At 27.4% G+C, this 10,585-nt stretch overlaps 1 protein-coding gene across 1 annotated transcript; it reads right to left on the reverse strand.

Moving 5' to 3' along the window:
- Nucleotides 1–8,519: 8,519 nt before the first annotated feature.
- Nucleotides 8,520–8,789, reverse strand: BDCG_17258 (uncharacterized protein; the record flags this gene model as incomplete). Its single annotated transcript, XM_045426401.1, has 1 exon — nucleotides 8,520–8,789. One exon carries the CDS (start codon nucleotides 8,787–8,789, stop codon nucleotides 8,520–8,522), a length of 270 nt encoding a protein of 89 aa, XP_045281581.1.
- Nucleotides 8,790–10,585: the final 1,796 nt, after the last annotated feature.

The following is a 10,585-nucleotide window of genomic DNA, read 5'->3' on the forward strand; positions in this document are numbered from 1 at the left end:
TTGAACTTGTATAGTCTTATTAAACTTCTAAAAAACTCTTTAAAAGAAAATAGAAGAAGAGTGCTACAGAGTTTATAAGACACTAACTTATTACTATAAGATTATCTCTAAAAAACTCTTTGAGAAAAATTAGAAGTTTTAAGTAATATTTCTTATCTAATATCTCTGATATATAATAGAGTAGTCTCTACTAGTTATCTTATAGCTTATAATCTCTTTCTTAGTATTTTTTAAATATTCAAGCAGTTCTTATGAATTTTCTGATAATGAATAATCTTCTTATTTAATAAGATAGTGAAGCTTACTATAATATATTCACTTATTCAATATTTTCTTTATAAGATATTCAGTATCACTTTTAATCTTAATATTATTTAACTGAGATATCTCTGTCTCAGAGTATTACTTATAGAACTTTAAATAGAAAATATTAAAAATAGAATGAATTAATTTCAATTCTGAGATTAATTTTAACTCATATATCTGCTTATTCATTACTTTTATTACTGAGAGAGATTCTAGTCATCACTCACTGAGCTTCTTATATAATCTTATTATCTTGATATTCTTTATTAAAAGTAGTACTTAATTCTCTATTAAGAACTTCATTGAGAGATGTTTTTAATTATAGTATTCTATCTACTACTTCTGAGTATGACAGATACTTTTCACTGTTTTATTATAAATTTTATTCAAAAGTTTTAATCTAGCTTTTACTTCTGATACTGAGAGATACTCTGTTCTCTGTATCTATTTAGCATTCTGACTATCTATTCTCTTTTTTGAAATATTATCTATAATGTCACTGAAAAATGAAGAATTATATTCATAATAAGTATAGAAAGAAGATACTTTTATGACTATATTCTTTATATTAGTATACACAAATTTGATAATTAGAAGATGTTTAAGTTAATTATTTTAATAATATGAATAGAATACTTAAAGATACTGTTCTAATATCTGATTCTGATATTCAGTCTGACTATCTGTCTGAGAATGAAATGCAGTGCTGAGAAGATGTTTTATTATAAGATAATAGTAAAAAGCTGATCAGTATTTACTGATAAAGAGAGATTCTTAATCTGTTATTAATAATTTTAAAGCACTGTAATTATAAATAATGATATCTAGAAATAGATCAGTTAATTCAGAGGCTTGAATCTTCTTATAAGTAGAGATATATTTTATTATCTTTGTAAAGTAATTAATAATGATTAAAATTAAGTTATATTCTTTAACTCTTATTGACTTTGACAGATTAACTATGAAATTTATTAATAGATTCTATTATAAGTTCTTTAAAATAGACAGTGATGCTAACTCACTGTATTACTTATATCACAGAATCTTTATTATTTGATAGATATTATAAGTCTTAATATACTCTTTAATATCTGCTCAGAGCTTGTCTTAAATATATTTATATTTTAGAAGCTCTTCAGTCTTCTCTAATCTGAAGTACTTAATATGAGAATCATTATAATAAATTCTTAACAACTTTTAATATACTGCTCCACTATATGAAATGAGAACTGAATTATTTAGTAGTAGAAGTTTATATTCATTCATTTATCAGTGACTTGATTTCTTAGCAGTATTATCTCACTCAGAGTCTGTCTCTTCTAAGTTTAAACTGAATTCTTTCTTCTTGAACTTTTGAATTTAAGCTGTAGTAGAGATGTCTCTCTGCTGTAATTTATCAATGAATTCTAAAAGCAGTTAAATTGAAAGATTGTGAACTATTTCATCTTTTATCAATTCAATGATAGTAAGATATGATATAAGAAGCTTCTTATCTTCAGTATTAGTTCTCTGTGAGAATCTGAGTTTTCTTTCATCTTCTATACTAAGTTATACAGCTATCTTATCAGTGCTGTTTCTGAGCTTTAGAGAATCTCAATCTTCTACAGCCAGCTTCTTCTGCAGTGATGATAGAGATTCTTTTATAGAATTCTTCTTCTTATCAATAATATTATAATTGAGCTGTCTAGACAGTGTATTGATGAGATTAAGTCAATCTGAGTAATATCAGATATTGAAATTATACTCTGAATACAGCTTCACTTATCTGACTTAACATTCTGTCAAGCACTTTAAAATTAAGAAGTAATGTAGATTTGTATAATCAGTGAGAACTTGCACTGAATACTTACTACTCTGAAGATAATATTATCAGATTTTAAAGAATTCAATAATTACTAATATCTTTTAATCATGAGTATCATATCTTCTCTATATGAGTGATAATTTCTTGAAGAAGAAGATCACTGATCTTTATTTACAGTGTTTTATAAACTCTGTGAAAAAACTGTCTTTCACAGACATTTCATTGTCTATATTTTCAGAGATTATTATTGTCTAATTCTTTCAATATTGTAAGATCTCTAATATCAACTGTGAAAAGATTTCACAGATCTCATTTCTGAATACATCAGTTTCACACTGACTGAGTAGATTGAGATTAAAGTGATTCAGTATTGTGATATCTGTAAAAGCTTGTTTCAATTCTACAAATATCTATACAGTGTCTTGAGTGAGAATAAATAATTCTGTTTTTCTGTCTTTAACACTTCTCTTTAACAGATCTGTAAGAAGAGTAGTAATCTGTGAATATATATAGATGAACTATCTATAAAAATTCATAAATTTTAGAAATACCTGTATTTTATAATATATCTGCAATATTGATCAGTTCTTAATAACAGAGACTCAGGCTCTCAGCTTCTATTTATTGAAATATCATTAATCTGAATAATATAATCTAAGAAATTAATCTTCTGTTTATAGAATAAGCATTTCTCAGTATTTACATAGAGTTAATACTGTCTCAAGCAACTTAATACTTCTTAAATATGAATATCATATTCTTTCTCTGTTTTTAAGAAGATTAGAATATTATTCAAGTATACTATATAGAAGATATTGACAAGGCTCTACAGTGTCTTATTTATATAGATCTGAAAGAGAACTGAAGTATTACAAAGATTAATAGATAAAATATAATATTTAAAATTACTGTACTTAACATGAAAAGCTATTTTTCAAATATCATCTTTATTAATTCTGATTCTATGATAGATATTTTATATATTAATCTTCAAGAACATCTTTGCTTCAAATAATTGATTAATTATCTTGTTAATAAACAGTAATAAATAGTGATTCTTAACTATCATTCTATTAACATCTCTGTAGTCTATATAAAGATGTAGTCTATTATTTTTCTTAAGTATAAATAATATAAATATCTCTGCTGAACTTATTATTATTATTATTATTCTTTCATTATACTTATATATTAGCGGAGCTTATGATGAGTTCTTGCGTGATGTTAAATACAGGTCAAGTATTGATTATACAGGAGGAAATACAGGTGTTGAGATCATATCAAGATAATAAGAACATAGAAAAATACAAAGAAGTGACAATTAGATACATACAATAATAACTTCCCAGCTCAGAAACATAGAGTGATTCATTGAAGTGATTTATACATCTCTGTATTTATTGAAAACCTGAGGTGCTTGAGTTACCGGGTGGCCGTATGATTAATACGGCCATCAGAGCCTCTCTGCTGAACTCTTTGATAAGTGTATTCAGTTCTTTAATTATACTTTCTTAAGAAATTTGTGCAGAACATTCAATATCTTTACTAATAAGTTATAAAGAGATCTGTATAATACTATTACATTATCTTCAAGATAAATCTTGTATTATATCTTAATATCAGAAAACTTTGCTGCTTTCTTTTCTGAAAAGATATTTTTATAATCTGTAAAGAGATATTATGTTCATTCATCTTTAACAATGAATACTACTGCTAAGCTTGCAGTGAGAGTGATGACTTCTTCATCTATTTTCAAGTCTCAGTTATCTGTTATACAGTATATTAACTCTATCTCTTTCTTCAGATTCTTCTGATAAAACTCTTCAGATTTCTCTATCACTGTCTCTTTATTAGTGAGATAATATCATCATGTCTGAGTGACTCAGTTAATGAGAGAATTATTTTCTCTCAATGTAAGAAATTCCGCTTCTCGCGGATTCTTTACTTTCATTTCTATCTCTCATGTAATCAATAGAGTTAGCAGCCCTTGACTACACATAACTATATAGGCTGAAGTGCACAAATACTATTCATAACTCAGCTTGAATACTATTATATATTAATCTCTACATTTTATCTTTCTACTGTAAATACTTCTAGTAGTTAACAGTATATATCATATCAAGCTGTAAAAATCTGTATAATCATCTGTAAGTACTTATTCTTACATTTCAAGCTCTGTTAGTGAGCAATTATCTATTGTAACTGAAAGAACTAGAAACTTATATACTTTAATCTCTGTAAACTCTACTGCAGACACTCAGAAGCAGTTATCTAAATTATGAATATCTCTTATAAAAGAAGTCTCAGAAAACTTATTAATTACTCACAGAATATTATTCTCTACATCTGTGACAGAGAAATTCTCTGAACTTATAAATGAATTAATCTTAGTGAAGAACATTCTTAAGCATCTTTCACAGAATGAAGCTATTTTTCTATAAGAAATGCTTACTATCTATAAACACTCTTAAATCAAGTCTCTAAACATAATCTTCAGAGATATGTATGAACTGAAAAGAAACTTTCTTAAGTTATAATTACTTAAGATTAACTACTGAATCACAATCTATAAAAGCTTTTATAAGTTTATATTTGAAATTAACTTACAAGTCTGACTATATAATATGAAAGATAAAGAAGCTATTATTTATATAATAACAGATCTCTACTACACTGAAGTCAAGAACTGACTGAATTATTCAGAGAATGATTCTGAGAGATCTTACTAATCTATTCTTAAGATTTATCTAAAGAATAAGTTAAGAGACTCTGTGAGCTGAACAGAGAACATCTGACCTGTAATTATTAAATATTAGAAAAAGAGATGAGAAATCTGATAAAGACTACTCATAGTACTTCATGAAATTGTAATATGAATTGAGATCTGTGAAAACAGAGCTCTGAAATAAGATTTGAATAATGATATTTATAAAGAAGCTGAATAAAAATATATAGAATAAGCTTATTAAGTAAGACTCTAAGCTCTTAACTCTGAAGAAACTGATAACTCTTATTCATTACTTATAGATTACTGTGAGAGTCACAGACTTATAGAGAGTGAATTATTAATCAGCTCTGTAAGAGTTAGAATAACAGAGAACAGATTTACTGAGAAAAGATAATAAGATATAGAGAGATTCATATCTGACTATTAAGTAGAGAGAGAGAGCTTCATAAGCTCTTATAAATAGAGTATATAATAGAGAGATTAAGAAAAAGAATCTCTGCTTTATCTGTTTTAAATCAGAATATCTTCACATAAACTGTTTAAATTAATTAAAATAGAAATTTGAAGAGTTATAGACAGAGTCAGCAACAGTCTTCTTAAGAGTCTTAAAACTAATATCTAAATCTCTTACTCTCTTAATGAAAATATATGCTTACAGAGAGAGGTTATACTGTAATACTACTATCTTATAAGTATAAGAAGTATTAATAAACTCAGAATCTCAGATCACTATAGTGTTTCTAAAGCTCACAGAGTAAATAAGCTTAGTGATGAAAACTGAAAACTTACTCTTATAATAAGCAGAGTATGAGAACTCAGATCTGAGAACTAAGAGACTTATAAGAGTTATCTTTGAATTATAAGATCTCTCTGAAATCTGAAGAAGATTTATAGAAACTATGATTATTACAGATATCATAGATAATATATACTTAAGACTCATATAACTTTAAAGACATAATTTATATATAGCTGTTTATAAGTCAGGTTTATACTTCTGATCAGTGTTGACAGACTTACTTATAAAGATAGAATCAGTTAATACTGTAGAGTTAATTAGAGAAGACAAGCTCATCTATATAATAACTTTATAAATGTCTGAGAACTTCACAGTTATAATAACTGAGCTTCAGATATCAGAGAAATATCAAGATCTTACAGAGACATTCAGTTCAGCTAAGACAGCTAAGCTTTTATCTTATTATAAGAAGAATCTGATAATAGATTTGATAAAAGAATAGAAATTCTTCTGACAATTAATATATAAGCTCTCTCATTATAAGACAGAGATCTTACAGACTTATATAAAGAAGAATCTGAAGAATAACTTTATCTAATCTTCACAGATCTTCACAAAAGTCTCTGTAATATTTATAAAGAAGAAGAATAAAGATCTCAGATTATATATAGACTACTGTAATCTGAACTTTAAGATAATAAAGAGTTACTATTTTCTATCTCTGATTAAGAATGTGATTAACTGTCTTATAGAAGCTGTTATATTCACATAACTAATTATAATTAATATATATATATAACTGTGAAAACAGTCTGAGAATGAATAAAAGACTGTCTTTAGAATTATACTGAGATTATTTAAATATCTAGTGATACTGTTTGATTTAACTAATCTCTCTATAATATTTCAGTCTTTTATTAATAAAATACTTTGTATATATCTGAATATCTTTGTAATAATATATTTGAATGATGTGATAATATACTTTATAAAGAAGAAAGAATACACTGAGTATGTATAAACTATATTAAAGATCTTAGATCAGACAGAACTATATATTAAGCTTATAAAGTATAACTTCAGTATTCACTGAATTAATTTTCTAGAATATGTAATCACTGCAGATAATATTCAGATGAAATCTTTATAAGTTAAGACTATTCTATTATAATTAGAGTTAACTAGTATTTATAAGATTCAGATCTTTCTGAGCTTTGTGAATTTTTATAGACAGTTTATCTTTATATTCATAAGAATCTTCTTAACTCTTACAGAAATGCTGAAGAGTGAAAACAAGAAGAAGTTATTCTGTAAATGAAGAATGAAAAGATTATTGAGAAGAAAGAACTGTAAGAACTTTTTTACTTCAGAAGCTCATAGAGTCTTTACAAGATTGAAACAGATATTCATAGATATGATGATACTGTTTCACTTTAATCTCTTACTCTTAATCAGATTAAAGACAGATGTCTTCTTCTTTACAATTTCAGAAATAATCTTATAACTACAGTTAAATGAGAACTGAGTTTCAGTGATATTTTTCTTATAGAAGATATAACTTATGAAGATTAACTATGATATTTATAATCAGAAGCTTCTTACAAGTTACAATAGTGAAATTCTTCTATTACTGATATTACTACTTTAAGAACCTTGTGATAGTGATTACTATTAGAACTGATTATAACAGCTTATAACAGTTTACTTCAATTAAGAAACTTCTACAGTAGTAGATTCACTGAACTCAGAGACTGAGTGAATTCTGATTCAAGATAGAGTATATTAGAAGAACTAAAAACTTAGCAGACAGACTCTCTTACAGGTCTAATTATATCAAGAAGATCAGAGTGATAGATATAGAGAGACTAGAGAAGATAGAAAAGCTTCACTGAATACTTGAACTGAGTGTTATAAAGAAATTAACTGAAGAGTCTCTCAATCTCTTATAAAAGAAGAAAGAGAAGAGAGAGAAGAAGTCTATACAACTACTCTCTATAATACTGAGAGTTATCACTCTGAGAATCTGTATGAGAATTCTTGAAGAGAGTATCTATAATCTGAAGAATTTACAGACTTTGAGAAGCACTGTGAAAGATCTGATATAAGAAGAAACAGAGTATAAGTTTTTATAAGATCTTCTATTCAGATTGTCTGAACTGTAACTGAAGAATAAATATACTCAGTATATTTAAAAATTACTTATAGTAGGAATTAATTCTGCAGAAATAAAGAATTGAAGAGACTTAAATCATCTCTTATAGAGAGAGAGCTGAATTTATATATCTATAAATAAGTTTCTATATATAAAACTTATTAAAAGATATCATGACTCTTCTCTAGCAGGTTATTTTACAGATACTAGAACTTATGAGTTACTTATAAGAAAAGACTTCTGATTAAAAATATAAGAACTTATAAAGAAGATAGTGAATTCTTATACTATTTATTAAAATTCACAGATAGTGCAGTTCAGATTATATGAAGAACTTACTTCTCTACTTATCTTACAGAAACCTTGAAAACAGCTAGAAATAAATATTCTTATAAGTCTCTCTAAAAGCAAGAACATATATAATACCTGCTTTGACAGTGTACTGATAATAGTAGATTACTTTATCAAGATAACACACTTTATATTCACTTATAAGAACTTAAAGTCAAAGTATTTGACTTATATCTTCATTTACAATGTGATTCAGTTGTATAAATTATCTGTGAATATTATCTCAGACAGAGAATCAATCTTTATAAAGAAGTTCTAATCTAATCTGATAATTATACTGAAGATCTCATGAGATCTAAGCACAGCTTTTCATCAATAGACAGATGATCAGATGAAATATCTGATAAGTATATTAAAACACAGCAACCGCTCCACCACGAACTCGCTCGATTTTTCGAATAAGAACCCGCCGATAGATCCATCGAAAAGCCCTCGATCATACGAGCATTTTGACCCCATCGCCGACCGCATACCCCGTGTGGTGGTGGAGATATCCAGCCAAACGTGGACTAGACGTTGTTCGAAGCTCCCGTGTGGGATTATCCCCCATCCACCCCTTCCACACCACAACCCCGGGCCAAAGTGCCATACAAATTGTAAGGTGAAGAGACATAGCCATATGCGCCAATCTTCTTGATTTTGGAAGATCCCCAATCTGTAATTGTGGAGATATCTGAGAAGCGATCTCCGCGAAAACCCTGTCCATCTTTGATGTTTCAAAACATCAACGCCAAGTCTCACCCTCGTACCGCCCTTCCCAATCTGGCCCATCCCCGGCAGAAAAATACAAAAAGATACCTCAGCAACTGTGCTTGATACATAATCGGCAGACACGACAACTATAAAATCAGTATACCTCAAGGTCTGACTGAGCCTTTGATCCCTGCACAGTGAGATATATTAAATCTAGTTTTAATATCTCAATATTCAATAGATTCTGCAAGAGATTGAGAACAGCAACACTAGATTTCTATTAAATTTAAGAATTAACTCTATATTGATATAATCATTGACAAAGTCTTCTATTTTGAGATATAAATAACCAGTTCCTCTACATCCTGCTGATAATATTTATATTATTATATAGAAACAGACTTATATTCTCTATAATATCAAGACTCTGAAGAGAGAAAGTCTTGATAGAGAGTATACAGTAGTATATATCTTAGTAGTTTCTATCTCATTCTTCTGCAGCAGTTAATGCAAAAAAAAAAAAGATCTTAGAAATAGTTTTTTACTTCTCTTAAAAAAGTAAGATGTTTTTCTCTAGATTTTATATAATATTCTTATAAAGAATTAAAAATAAAGTTATTTTCTATTATAATTTTATATTCTTTTAAATAAGAATTACTTTTTCAGTGACTGAAGAGCTTTTATTAATACTTAATTCTTTTTTATACTCTTTATTAACTGATTTGAGTTGCACACTTGTTGTGTGAGAAGAATTGAATGATTTAGAATAAAATTGAATACTTTTAATCAATTTCTCTGTAAAAAATTGATTTATTTTTTATCAGTTTTTCTCTTAAAAACTGTCATATTATCTGATTCATTATTAATTGATATTGTACTCTTTCTCACTGTATCTCAAGAAAGAGATTGTAAAGATTTTATTAATTTATCTTAAAAATCAATTTTAGTTTATTAGATTCTCTTCAAAAATCTAACCTAGTTACTAAACTAGTGTGAAAAAAATCAGGTGTTTTATACACAAAAGTCTTTTATTCTTCTTTTGAAACAGTCTGACCAACTTTTCAATTGAAAACAGACTTAGAAATATCTCAATTGAAACAGTCTGATCAACTTTTCATTGAGTGAGAATAATGATTTTAAAAATACACTCAGATGATGTCAAAAAAGATGCTTTCTCAAATGCTATTTCTGAGATTGAAATTCTGAAGAGAAGAAAGAAAGAAGAAATAGAGAAATAACAAGTTCTTGAAATACAGAAACTTGAAAAAGTAAGCAAGATTCTTGAAAAGCAGTGTCTGAGTGAGATAAATAAAGAAGTTCTGTTAATTCTTCATACTCAGACTAGACAACTACAGAAGATGATCAAGTTCAAACTTGAAATCTCAAACACAGTTCAAAAAACATTGAAAATTCCTAGTACAATCACTGACTCTTTATCTTGCTCTTCTTCTTTTTTTCCTACTTCTTCTTCTTTTTTAAATCAGAAGAAAACATATGCTCAAACAGCTGAATCTGCTATCTCTAAACCTACTGTCTCAAAACCTGCTCAAAATTCTGAGAAAACTGAGAAGAATACAGCTCATATTTCTATTCATAGAAAAGTGAAAAAGAAAATGCAAAAAGAGAAAAACTTTCAAATCTTCAGAAATAGAAGACTTATTCTCAAAGTCTTAAATCAGGATATTCTGCAAAGAAACAAGCTAAACTCAAATCTCATTTTCAGAATCAGAAATGAAATTAATCAGCAGTTCTTTTCTCAGTTAATGACTGATATTGAAGTTCAAAAATCAGTTATAGCTTCAATTAAGT

Source organism: Blastomyces dermatitidis (assembly GCF_000003525.1).
Source record: "Blastomyces dermatitidis ER-3 genomic scaffold supercont1.6, whole genome shotgun sequence".
Classification (NCBI taxonomy): domain Eukaryota; kingdom Fungi; phylum Ascomycota; class Eurotiomycetes; order Onygenales; family Ajellomycetaceae; genus Blastomyces; species Blastomyces dermatitidis.